Source organism: Delphinapterus leucas, chromosome 12 (genome assembly GCF_059928025.1).
Source record: "Delphinapterus leucas isolate spDelLeu-1000000601 "Yukka" chromosome 12, BTC_Dleu_Yukka2, whole genome shotgun sequence".
Taxonomy (NCBI): domain Eukaryota; kingdom Metazoa; phylum Chordata; class Mammalia; order Artiodactyla; family Monodontidae; genus Delphinapterus; species Delphinapterus leucas.
The window spans coordinates 71,782,684-71,796,651 of record NC_143140.1 but is presented as its reverse complement, the minus strand read 5'-3'; the positions used below and the strand labels follow the sequence as shown (position 1 = coordinate 71,796,651).

Here is a 13,968-nt window from a genome sequence, read left to right as displayed (position 1 = left end):
TTGGTCACAGAGTGATAGCTAGAGTCGTTTAGGAATGCAAACATGCTTCATGAATCCAGTAATGGATGAGTTACCCACTTTGTTGGACTATGCTAAGTATTTAAATTAAATTGATTTTGTAACAGAGGAAAATACTAGAGATTAATATGTCCACATAGCTTGTAAACAGGTGAAACATGCTTTGTGTTGACAGCAGTATTTGAAAGGGAATTAAGTCATGTTGGAATGATTGGGCTTTGATGTATGCCCTTATCTTCTTTGCCACTGACTTTTTTTTTCTTGACCTTTTCTACTTGCCACAGTGTACTGCAGCAAAGATGCATGGATGGATCATGTGTAATCCAAACTACATTGGACAATGCAAACTATGTTTATTATTAGAAAATGTTTCATTTTTAAAGGAATGGTAAAAATGATCTTTCCTAGTAAGAAAGATTTAATTCAAATGAAGACTAACAGAATGAATTCGGTAAATCAGGAGGATGTGGGCACCATGGGAGAGCAATTCTCTTCAGCACTAAGTGGCAAAATACAGTGCCAGATCTTTCGGGGGGTTCCAGTATGACTAAGTCATGGTCTCTGCCCACAAGGAGTTTAATGGAGGGAGGAGGTGTCAGGAGTGTGCAGTGTGGTTAACCTAATTACACAGGTAACTCAAGTAACTCAAATGGTAGAAGCTGGAGTACTAGTACAAAGAAAGAAAAAGTCATTTGCATATGGAGTAGAAAGGATAGCAAGTGTTACAGGAAGGAGGAGCCTGTTATGATGGGTTGTGAAGAAAGGGTATAATTTTAATAGGCAGACATAGGTTAGAGAGTGATCTGGTGAGAGAGAAAAGCAAAAATATGGAGATAGGTGAGCCCAGTCTCTAGATTGACCGAAGTAAGACTAGAAAAGCAGTTTGGGACGATTTTACAGAGAGTCTTGAGTGCTAGACTTATGAATTTGTTCTTTAAATATAATATACATTATTCAGAGCTATACTTTAGGTTTGTTAATCTGGTAGTCTGTATAGGAGTAGAAGGAGACTGCAGCAAAGTTGATTCAAAAATATTTCATTCATTCATGTATCCAACCAAAAAATGTATATAGGTACTGTAAATCAGGAGTTGTTCTAAGTGGTGGGAATATAAGAGATCTTCTCTGTTCTTTGGAAGCTCATTCTTTTGGGAGATGTTGACAATAAATAACAGTAGGGTACTCAGAGGAAGGATTGCACTTTGAGCTGAGGCCTGAATGACCGAGGAAGTAGCCAAGCAAAGATCTGAGGGAAAAACTGCGGATACGGCAAGTGCAAAGTCCTTGAAGTGGGAGCAGTCTTGACTTATTGAAGGAAAGGAGGAAGAGGTGTTTTAGAGTTCTTGTATTAGTTATACTGTGGGTGTGTGTAAGGACTGGACCTGACACTCCAGGGAAGGATGAAATAATGCATTTTCTTTTAATTAATTTCCCTTGGTTATTCTTCAGTTGTCTCAGTACTTTGAGTCACTTGCTAGATAACAAGATCTTATATAAAGCCATTGTATAATGATTCATTAATGACCTGAATTAATGACCTGAGAATAATTTGGGGGTGCTTCCAGAGTCTCAGCTGAAATACTCTAGGACCATTATATAAGTAGGATAGGTTAATATATAATAATACCTGTATATATGGTTATCTTTCATGAAACTTGGTCTCACTTTTTTCTACCCTGCTTGCTAGAGGAACTGAAGGAACATTATTGTAGTTTTTGCCATTTATTTTATGCCATTTTTCTAGTAACTATAAAATACCCTCTGAGACAGAATATGTAGATATGTGGTCTAGGTGTTTTAGTTGATCTGCATATTTTAAAAAATTATCTGAATCCACATTAGCATTTTAAAATGAGAACAATATCATAGAATATTCCAGATTTCCAGCTTTACAGAAATCTGAAGATGGCATCATTTGACAGATGTTCTTCTATAGCAGCAGTTAGCTAGAGCTGAATAGCAGCTGCTCTTGTCACACCTGCTCACCTTACCTCACTACATCCCCCATCTGGCCAGTTTCACTGATTTATGGTATACTTGCTTGCGCCTGTAGACATTGTGTTTTCAGTGGCTGCTCTAGAGCAGGGAGTATGTAGCATTGACATCAAAGCAAGAGGTCCTTCTATCACTACCATATAGAGAGTGTGCTCTATAATAGCATTTCTCAGAGTTTGATCTGCAGAGCCCTGGTCTGATATTTTCATAATAATACTAATATGTTATTCCTCCCTGCTCCCCCGCTTTTTTTTTTTTTATCCTGTGTTGACCTTTGCATTGGTAATGCAAAAGAAGTGGTGGGTAAAACTGACTCCTTAGCACAAATCAATGCAGTGTCACCAAACTGCAATAGTATTGTATTCTTTACTGCCATACAAGAAAGAAACCAATTTCACTGAAGAATGTTCTGTGTAGGAAAAAAAAACCTGATTTTATTAAATCTTCACCCTTGAGCATATATCTTTTTAGTATTTTGTGTGATGCAGTGGGAAGTATGCATAAAGCACATTTGCTGCATACTGAAGAATGATGGTTGTCTTGAGGAAAAATACTTATTTTATTGTTTGAGTTGTGAGCTGTACTGACTTTTCTTTTTTTATGGAGCACCATTTTTCTTGAAGGAACAGCTTACTTGGGTATTGGGCAAAGATTTTCTTGAAAATGAAGCAAGTATGACTGTCACTTAAGGGAAAACAACTAATGCTATTTGTTACTAATGTTATAAAATTTGAGCTTTCTGGCAAAAATCAGGATTTTGGAAAACTTAGCTGCAGCCATGTGTTTGAGACCAGTGGTGATATTAACAAATGTAATTTTAAAAAATGTTTTGTAAATAAAATGTGTCAACATTTGGAAGATCTGCATGACTATGAACCAGTAGTTTACATATGACCAAAGCAGGATGCAGTGCACCAGATACACCAATGGATTTTTAATGTAAGAGTAAGCAAAAGAGTTTATTAATATGGCTTTGGATTCTATATTGCAGCTAACCTTTAAGCAACTACCACTTGTAGAGTTTTGGTATGGTATCAAAAAATGATAACAGATTTATCTGAAAAGGCTATTTAAATTGCCCTCTGTTGGGACTTCCCTGGTGGCACAGTGGTTAAGAATCCACCTGCCAGGGCTTCCCTGGTGGCGCAGTGGTTGAGAGTCTGCCTGCCGATGCAGGGGACACAGGTTCGTGCCCCGGTCCGGGAGGATCCCACATGCCGCGGAGTGGCTAGGCCCGTGAGCCATGGCTACTGAACCTGCGCGTCCGGAGCCTGTGCTCCACAACGGGAGAGGCCACAACAGTGAGAGGCTCGCGTACCGCAAAAAAAAAAAATCCATCTGCCAACGCAGGGGACACGGGTTCAGTCCCTGGTCCGGGAAGATTCCACATGCCGTGGAGCAACTAAGGCTGTGTGCCACAACTACTGCCTGAGCACCTAGAGCCCATGCTCCACAACGAGAAGCCACCGCCACAAGAAGCCCGCACAGCGCAACGAAGAGTAACCTGTTGCCACAACTAGAGAAAGCCTGCACATGGCAACGAAGACCCACGGCAGCCAAAAATAAATAAATAAAAATTTAAAAAAACTGTCCTTTGTCTTCCAACACATACCTGTGTGAAGTGAGTGTCTTTAAACAAAGCAACATATTGCAGTGAATCAAATACAGAAGCAGATATTAATCTTCTCATAAGCTGGACATTAAGGAAATTTGTATATATATAAAACAATGTGCTCTCAATTTTTTATTTTGGAAAAAAGTTATTTTCATAAAATTTTGTGTTACGTGTGATAGGATTATTCTTGTGTTTAAATGAATTCATAGGTGCATGTTATTTTAATTTCCCAATTTAAATTCTAATATGGTAAATATCAATAAATACAAGCCACAAAAACAAACGCTTTGAGGGAGTCCTCTTTAATTTTTTTAAGCATGTATAAGGAGGGATCCTGATACCAAAAAGTTTGAATATCACTGCTCTGGGCTCTTAAACAACATTGATTCCCAAAGTGTGTTATACAGAGCATCTGATCTATGGACCACTAGTTCTAAAGCATTTTAATAGATACTAAACCAAATAGAGGTTTGTTTCTAGGCTGTAGGATTTTTTAGTGCCTCTTATGAACTAAAAATGCATTGTAAAGTCGCCAAGGGGGCTATAATATATGTTTATTCAACTACAGAGCATTTAACTTGACTGGTGTTCTTTGGAATACATTTTGGAACTACTGCCCCATAAACATGCCATGTTGAGAGTTCTGTTTAGCTATGCCTTGGAGGCACCTGGGAAGAGAGGCTTCAGACTCAGACTAATCTGGCTTTGAACCCTGACTGCCACCTACTAACCTCAGTTTCCTTTCCTATGAACTGGGGATAATGGTAGCCAACATTAGAGGAGTGTTCTGAGCGTTAAGTGGGACAACAAGTAAACAGTCTTCCTAATAATAGGTATTCAGTGTAATTGTTCCCTGTTTTCCTCTAATTTCTCTAGTAAACCTGAGTCTCCATTACAAGTTATTCCCATGTCGGTAAAGCTGATGAGTCACAGAGAGGTGTGGGGACAAGTCTAACAAGTTAATGGAGCAATAAAAGTTAGACTGACTTGGGAGCCAGCGTTGTGCATGTAGGTAGACCAAACTGCCTGGGCTTTTAAGCCAGCAAAAACAGTCAGCTTGTCCATTGACCCAGTCCAACTTAAATTAAAGAATGTTTATAAAAATGAAAGCAATGGGGTCACCTTCTCAATTTTAACTTGATAGTGACTATAAAGGGAGGATCTTACTTTCTATTATATTTTATTAAACATTCATAACATTTCATTTTGGAGAGAATTTTGACAGTATTCTCAGTGATGATGTATTGATTCTTAGTATTATGTATAGTTTCAATATATTCCTCATTCCACTTTTTTGCATTTTTCTACTTTATAATTCAGCTCGTAGATTCAAGCTGAAATTCTCAAATAACTTCCATATACCTTTCTTGTTGTTAGAATTCCCTGTACCTCATGTTCTGAGCATAGGATTAAAGAGCCTTCCTAGTGCATTTAAACTACTCTTTCATTGTCACTTTGTACTAGGCACTCAACTTTTAGGACTTACTGAGGGTACTGGCTCTGAGGCGCTGACATTATTCTAGGAAAAGGACAGTGGACAGCATGTCTTGGTAGAAGATTAAAAGCATGACTTTGAATTATAGCTCTGCCCTTTTTTGAGCCCTCTGGCCTTAGTTACTTGGCCAGTCTGATTCTCTTTCTTCTCCTGTAAAATGATAAAAATAGCAATTCTACTCCATTATTTTTAGGATTAGATGGGAACACCTTGAGTATTTAGCACTGTGCTTAGCATTGTGTGCACTCAGTAAATGTTAGCCCTCTCCCCATCATGTCCATATTTTGTGTATCAGAAGTAAAAAATGATGCTTGTGTACATTTTGCTCATTGGAGAGCTCTTTGAGTTATTATTAAAGAACTATTTATTCTTGTTTTCTACAGTATTAAAAGGTTGATTCCTTTTCTAAGCCATGGCATACAAGGTAGAAAGGCAATGACTAGAAAGACTGCTGATAGAGCAAAAATGCTACATTGGCAAAAAGGAAAAAGTCACAAATCATTAAGAACAGAACAAAACAAAAACTCTTAATAGTGTTATTCCATTAGGTGAAAGAAAAAAAACCCACTTTTTCTTAAGCACCCCGAATACATATGTTATCTTCCAGCAGTTGTATAATTTTATGCTTTACATTTAGGTCTGTGATCCATTTTGAGTTAATTTTTGTAAAGGGACTAGGTGTACTTTTTTGGGCATTCATTCTGCTTTGTGTTCTCTTAGCTTACTGGATCAGTGGTTCAGTTTCTGGCATTAATTTGGGGGAAACTTTTAGTTATTATTGTTTCAAGTAAATTTTCTGTTCTTTTTATTCTCCTTCTTGTCTTCTTATTGTAATTGTCATAACTTATTGTAATTGTCATACCTTTTGTAGTTGTCCCACAGTTTTCAAATATTCTGTTCTGTTTTTTCCCCTTTTAGTTTTAGAGGTCTTACTGAGGTCTTACTGAGATCCTCAAGCTCGAAGATTATTTCCTCAGCCATGTCCAGTCTACTAATAAGCCCATCAAAGGCATTCTTTGTTTTATAGTGTTTTAGATATCTAGCTTTTTTGGGGAGGAGGGGGGGTTTCTTAGGATTTCCATTTCTTTGCTTATATTGCCTATTCTGTTCTTCTATGGTGTCTACTTTATCCATTAGAGCCCTTCACATATTAATCATAGTTCTAAATTCCTGGCCTGATAATTCCAACATCACTGCCCCTTAGTGGCAGAACAGCAACTTCCTCCTGTGCTGATTATTCATAGCACAAATGACTGTATTTTTTCCTTGTGCAAGTAAACAAATGGTTATTGTTATTGTGATATGTTGCTGAACCATTGATAGTTGCTTTTTTGCAATTCTAGTAAATACTTCTGATTTAGTACCACAGCGTCTCAGGTACCTTAATCTTCCTTGGAGTGTTTTGGGAAAAAGAAAATAGACAAAATATGTTCCCTTTGTACAAGAAGTTGAATTTTTTGAGAAGCTGAGACAAGGATACTTAGTGCTTGTTTTAAGATTACTTTATGATGTCTGTATAGTAGATGTTACTCCACCTTTGGGGATTATAATTTAATCTTGTAATTCAAAATTCTCTTTTCTAGTCTGATACTTGTAGTAGCCAGTCGAGAAATACTTGTTGAGTGACTAGAATGATCCTTGAAAGCCTTCATGCTTTAAAAAAAAAAAGCAAACAAACAAAAATTGTTTTAAAGAAAAGTAGTATAACCACATTAAATATAATCTGGAAAATAAGAGGGAAAAAAACCATACTGTTAATCTCACCTAACAAATTTGTTGGTAGAATTTTTATATATCTGTTTGTTTTAAAAGTTCTGTTTATGTAGTTAAAATTATGCCTTCTGCCTTTTCCCACTTAGTATGTCATTTTATGACTTACTTTAAATGGCTGCTTAATAATCTATTAGTTGCAGAAACTTTTGGCCCTATTGTATGCACAGTGTTTATGAAGAAGAGTAGGTGGTACATTTGTTTCTAAAAGATGTGATTCTTAATAAAATGTAGTTACTTATCACATGAATTTTAATACGTAGGAGAGTGATAACCCTCTTATTGTAAGGTCAGTGCGTTTTTATTTTCAAACATTTAAACCTGAAACTTGAGGAAGTTGGTTGTCAGTTGAGAGTAATATACCATATGTCAGCTATGTATTTTGGAGAAGTGATAAACAGAAGTTAGATAGCTGCTTATGTGGAGAATTATTGTCATAATTCTTAATGTTAACATTGTGTTCTTTTATAGATTATGGAGCTTTGTGGTGCAACTAGACTTGGTTATTTTGGAAGAAGTCAGTTCTATATTGCTTTGAAACTTGTAGCTGTTGCCCAGTCTGGCTTCCCCTTAAGAGTGGAAAGTATAAATACAGGTAAATATGGAATATATTAGTAACTGAAATGAAAATGAACTTCTAATCACAAATGAAGTAAAGTCAGAACTGTTGAGTCTTTCTGATGTTTCAGTGGCATTTGTGACGTTGAGTTAGTGTCATGTCTTTTACTACCATGCTCTTTTCATTTGTTAATATTAGAAAAATATGTCTGTCTTAACTCTGTTATGGCATATATGTACTTCATACATATTTGATGGTAATATAAAAACTTTTAAAATGGTGATTTTTAAAAATTAATTTACTAAAAATTGCTTAGAATTTAGATGAATAATTTTATCAAGGTAAATGATGAATTATAGTGCCCATCTTCATATATGCTTTCCTTATATTCTTTTCTACTAACTAAGTATAAAACAACATTATACTTTGTGTTTTCCTGTTTGGAAAAGCCATGAAAGCTCCATTTGAAATTAGAAAGTATTAGTTAACCAAAACTTTGATTGAAAGACACAGTATTAAAAATATTGGCAGACTAAAACCCAAATACAAGCATCTAACCACCTTACAAATGTCACCTAGGATAATTTGTTTTTCTGTTATTTGGAGGCTCATTGATGCCGAAGTAGATGGAAATTCTATAAAGGTAGGCACTTAAATGCAGAGTTCTTTGGTTTTCATAGGAAAGGCGGGCAAGAGAAAACTTGAGGTTTTCTCTGATGTTAGAATTTTTATAACATAGTTTTCAGTACCAGCTCAGTTTATTAGTCATCCAGAGGTTTTCATTGTGGAGCTCTGGTTTGCCACATATCATTGTTTTAGAGTTGAGAGTTTACATTCTTTCCAGGTAATTTTGAATTCCTTTACATAAATGCTGAATAAACAATGTTTTCCCTTCTTAATGTGGAGATTCTAAAGAGAAATTCTGGTAATCATGGTGGAGGGAAGTACACTTTCCTCTAAAAATGGTTTTGGTGCTGTACTGTTCTAGTCTAAAAGTGTGCAGAGAAATTCTCAGTCTTTTATCCTCTTTTCTACTTAAAATTGAATGTAGAATATTTGCCTGTAGGAGTGTCATAAGCTAGACTGAAGTGGGTGGGTATAACTGACGCCTTGTTCTGTGTCCTTGGTAGGTGAACAGTAAGTTGTTTTCAGGAATTTCTGCAATGAAAATGTCTAGATTAATCTAGTCTCAAACTTAGTGACATATTCTTATTTTGCTTAGAGCTCTAACATCTTCCTTTAGGGAACCAGTGTGAGTAGAAACAGCCTAGGCTTCGGGGTCCGATTCACCTGGGTGGAAATCCTAACTGTCAATGACCTTGGTATCTTGGAGTCTCAGTTTCTTTCTCTGTAAAATGGGGTTGATAATGGTTATGAGACGAGATAGATACAAAGTACAAGCATAGGGCCAGACATGCAATGAACATTTAATACAGCTTAACTCCTTAAGGACAGTTTGGTGTTACTTCTTTCTAGGTTAAAGTTTCCCTAAACAATCTAAGAGAGATGATCTGAATTTTGTAGAGGTAAACATTTTATGCCTGTTGTTTCTGTATCAGTTTTTGCAAAAATTCTTTCTAATGTCAAATTCATCTCTTATTTCAGTTTTTCATGTGTATACCTTTTTTTATTTTGAAGTAATAATTATTTTTGTGGTTAACAGTAAAGGACCTTCCTCTGCCAAGATTTGTTGCTTCAAAGAATGAACAGGAATCTCGTCATGCAGCCTCATATTCTTCAGATTCTGAAAATCAAGGGTCTTATTCTGGTGTAATTCCCCCACCACCGGGCAGGGGGCAAGTGAAAAAGGGATCCACAAGCCATGATACTGGCCAGCCTCGTACATCTGCAGATCAGCAGGTAAGCACGTGCATGTAAATGCTATCAGTTGATGTCCTGTGCTAATGCTTACACTGAAACATTTATTGAGTGCCTTAGTAATGAAAATGTTACCTTAAAATTTAAATTTTAAAGTAACGATGTTTTTCTAGGAACCTGTATCCCCAGTAGTTTCGCCACAGCAGTCTCCACCAACTTCTCCACACACATGGAGGAAGCACAGCCGCCATCCCAGTGGAGGAAACAGTGAGAGGCCTCTTGCAGGACCTGGGCCATTTTGGTCTCCCTTTGGTGAAGCACAATCAGGTATTTAGAAATTTTTTTAAAGTAACATTTATTAAGCGTTGTAAATTGAAGAAAACTTGATAATGTTCCTTTAAGAGTTGCCTCCAAGTCAATTTTTAATTATATGTTAAGTGCCTTAAAGAGAAGCAAAAGCCAGCTGTGAAAGTTTCTAAGTAGATATATCACTTTGCAGAGTGGTAATTGCATTTATTTATATCTGTGATGCTTAGACAAAAGTTTACTGGGATCAGATTCTCTGAAGGGTAAAATGAATAAATAAATATTCCTAGGGGTATATTCCTAAGTATAGATTATATTAGTGAAGGGAAGTACACTTTGTTGTAAAAATAATTCTGCTGCTATATTGCTTATTACAGCAATAAATTGGTTATACCAAATGAGGTATAATTTTAAATTGACAGAAAAGATTCCATTTTGGAAATTGTTAACATTTCTTCAAAGTTAGCATTTAAAAGAAAACTTTTATATGTGTGTGGTGATTTGTTATCATTAAAAACCTTGTAACTATTTTTTTCCTCCAAAAATGAGTCAGCATGTTTACCCATTCTGCTTTTAGGTTCTTCTGCTGGTGATGCAGTATGGTCAGGGCATTCTCCACCTCCACCTCAAGAAAATTGGGTCAGTTTTGCAGATACTCCACCAACCAGTACTCTTTTAACCATGCATCCTGCTTCTGTCCAGGTGTGACATTTTATTGGTATTGCATTTTTATTTGCTTCATTCAGAGTATTGCTGCAGTCATTGTTTTCATATTTTGCTGTTGCAAATTTTATAAATGCAAGTTCACTCTTTTACAAAAAAAACAGAACTCTGTGCGTTTTCTTCAAGTCTGTTTTCATTGGAATGTTTCACTGAAAGTTTTGGCTGATTTTCTTGCTAATTCCATAGTGAAGCTTTGAAAGGTTTCTGCATCTAGGAATATATTTGCTTGGCTTTCTTAGCACATTTTACATAACTTTCTGTTGCTTACATATTGCTGTCGTTCTACACATTTATATAATCATTGTGTGAAAACGTTTAATAACCTATGTAACAAATATGTGGTTTGCTGATGAGTTTGTGAAGACTTCTTATTTTTTAAACATCCACAAAAAGTTTTACTTTCAAAGATAAGTAACCTAGCGATCTTGGTCCATGTAATCATATAGATAGATGCTGTACTGAGGAAAAAATGTTTCATTACAGGACCAGACAACAGTACGAACTGTAGCATCAGCTACAACTGCCAATGAAATTCGTAGGCAATCCAGTAGTTATGACGATCCCTGGAAAATAACAGATGAACAAAGACAGTATTATGTAAATCAATTTAAAACCATTCAGCCTGATCTAAACGGATTTATTCCAGGTGAGTTGTTAAAAACAGAAGTTCTTCTAGATGGGATAGGACAATCTCAATTTCATAATCTAAAAAACATGGTTTTATTGGTCAGAGATTATAAAGGATAAATTAATTCTCAAATTGCCTAAAAACTTTATAATCGCTGGAAACCAAAAACATAGCATGTACACATGTTACGGTTACCTTTTTCTCAGTGACAAAAGTCTTAAGACTCTTACCTCACATTTTATTCTTGGAGCTGTAAGTTCAGAATAACATTAAACAACACTGTTTTAATATTTCAGGATCTGCAGCTAAAGAGTTTTTTACAAAATCAAAACTTCCTATTCTTGAACTTTCTCATATTTGGTAAGTGTGGTATATCATTAGTTGGGTAATGTGGGTTGTTTCAGAGGAGTTTATAGCAGGTAGATTTTTGAACTTTAAAAAATAAACTATTAGAGTAACCTTTTCAGGAATATTCTCAAAGAACCCAGTATTGCCTTATAATAGCCAGCTTCTCTCTCACTCTTTAGAAAAGAAATAAGTGATAACACTGTAGTAGTTCTTTAAAATGGGTTATAAAAATTCTTTAAGCTGTATCACCTATTTCTTGTTGAAAGCATAATGTGTGGAATAAAAGCTAGTTTGCTCATACATGGTTATGTTTATCACATTTGTTTTTTAACAAGTTTAGTAAGTCCTATACCAAGGCGTGATCTTAAGGACATGCTTAGCTGCCATTTAAATATAGACTGAGACTCAGGATAGCTGCTGTGTAGTTGAAATTAGCCATTAAAACACAAATTACAATCACAAATTATTTTTTAAAAACACTTATTGGATAAACAAATGTTATTTCTACTGTATATCAGTGTATTTCTTTACATTCTAAATTATTTTGTTATTAAGATTTTTAGAAGCATAGGATGCTATGGTAGGAAGTAGGTAGATAATGCCTAAAACCAAAAAATCAAGAACTAGCAATATATGCATGCTATTTATGTAGTTTAAGGTAATGAATGAAAAATGGTTGCATCTGCAACCAGAAAATCGACATCAGGGTGGGGCTGCTCTTTCTTTGTATCAAGTCTTGTAATTCTATTGGATGCCTTAAAGTGCATACATGTAGAGGTTTGATAACAGTAAAAGCAGTTTTTAAAAATTTCAGTGACTTACTAACTAAGCCTAGCTTTAACTAAATCCTGTTACTAAAAATGCATATGGGGTAAAGGTCATTTTTTGGTGACTTACTTTATTGGGACTGTTTCTTCAGCATTTTATTATGAGAATTTAAGGCATACAGAAAAGTTTAAAGAATTGTTCCTTGAGCACCCATATGCCTGCTGCCTACAGTTAACAGTTTGCTATATTTGTTTTATTACATATCTTTCCATCTATGGAATTTTAAAAATTATAGATTGCAATTTTCTGGGAAAGGATTTCTCTCCTTTCTGAGACCTAAAGGGAGTCAAAGCAGAATATGATTATATTAATAATAAGTTTTTCTTCCAGGGAACTCTCAGACTTTGATAAAGATGGAGCCTTGACACTGGATGAGTTTTGTGCTGCTTTTCATCTGGTAGTTGCTAGGAAGAATGGCTACGACTTACCGGAAAAACTCCCTGAAAGCTTAATGCCCAAACTGATTGATTTGGAAGATTCAGCAGGTAAGACCAGGAGCTGAAGAGACCTGACTGCATGCCTTAATAAACATAACACTTGATTCTTAAAGCAAAATAAAGATAGACGTTAAAACTTAGTTTAAGAGCATAAACATTTCATCAGAAGCATTTAGATTTGCCATCAGAATAGGATGTACAGGCTGAACCTGGATTAATGGCTTGGCTTATTTAGTAAACTTTAAATAAAGAGATAAAGAATACATGCCACTATTTCACCTTACACTAGTGACTTGCAGAGATCTGAAGAGCATTTCATAGCATCTTGTTACTTTGCTGCCTTTAATTGCATTATAAATTGTCTGAAGTGGGTAAAGTAGCCTGTCTTCATTATCAACATTTTTCCATTTAATGCATCTTAATTTGTTGAAGGGAATGCCTGGTTTATCCTTAGACCTCTGCAGTCGCAAGCATTTTCCTTTAAAAAGCCCACTTCTTTTCTTCAGACTCTAAAGAAATCTGGGAAATTTGTATTTCATTGTAGATAGTGCTTTTTTTTAAATGTTTACAAGAATGCTTTTATAAGTGCTCATACTTACTGGTAGCTTTCTTTAAAAGGAAATAAGACTACAAGGGGTAAAAAATGAGTACTTTTTCCTTACATTCTGAATGAATAAGAGGAAATTAATGCTAAATTATTAATGTACCTAATTAAAACTAAATTATTGTCTACAATTTTTCTATCTAAATTCTCTTGTATTTTATGTTGGAAGGAATTTTATGCTTTTAAAAAGAGAAGATAGAACGAAATTTGGCTCTTAAAAGGGCAACGTCTGTTTAACTCAGAAACGCAAGTCATCTGACTTCACTGTCTAAATTTTACGGAAAGAACCATGTACATGTCATTACTGTCAGGAAGAGAACAGTCTCCTTGGAGTTAAGAATCTGAGTGTGCTTCTAGTTTTGCTACTTAACTCTGACCTTCCTTGGGCAAGTTCTAACCATTTACTCTTATTTTTTCCTTCTGTTTCTCCACCTGAAATGTGGATTTGATGCCATTCATATTTTAAGACCTGAATTGTATCCTGACCTTTTATCAATCAATAGGTTGATTAAATAATTTACTGTTGATTTCAGTCTTTTAGAAACATTATCCTGTGAGAATCCTAGGATTTGCCTAATCATTTCAGGTAGTTATTTGGCGTCAGTTACCCTCTAACTTGAGCTGAAAGCGAAGCGTTTTTGTCAGATAATTTTGCTTCAGAGTTCTTTGGTTTACCTAATTAGGAAATAAACAAAAATCACCTCTTTATTTAGCTTTTTGCTAGTAGCCAAAAGGGAAGCAATTTTGATAGCTACAGACTTGCTGCATCATTGATTTATAAATTGGGCTCGTATGTAGAGTTTTTTTATGACTTTAATTTTTTA

General features: G+C 35.4%; 1 protein-coding gene across 11 annotated transcripts in view; it reads left to right on the top strand.

The window, feature by feature from the left end:
* Positions 1 to 13,968, top strand: part of REPS1 (RALBP1 associated Eps domain containing 1) — a 73,280-nt gene that overhangs the window by 24,525 nt on the left and 34,787 nt on the right. For 10 of the 11 annotated variants that reach the window (XR_016395235.1, XM_089922053.1, XM_022557801.3 and 7 more), the window contains exons 2-8: positions 7,365 to 7,488; positions 9,116 to 9,312; positions 9,444 to 9,597; positions 10,154 to 10,278; positions 10,783 to 10,945; positions 11,224 to 11,287; positions 12,434 to 12,588. Coding sequence is in view for 10 of the 11 variants with exons in the window: in XM_089922053.1 (XP_089778179.1) it covers positions 7,365 to 7,488; positions 9,116 to 9,312; positions 9,444 to 9,597; positions 10,154 to 10,278; positions 10,783 to 10,945; positions 11,224 to 11,287; positions 12,434 to 12,588 (982 nt within the window). In the remaining variant the exon portion in view is untranslated. The remainder of the gene's footprint in view (positions 1 to 7,364; positions 7,489 to 9,115; positions 9,313 to 9,443; positions 9,598 to 10,153; positions 10,279 to 10,782; positions 10,946 to 11,223; positions 11,288 to 12,433; positions 12,589 to 13,968) is intronic. The other variant, XM_022557829.3, reaches the window with a different exon arrangement.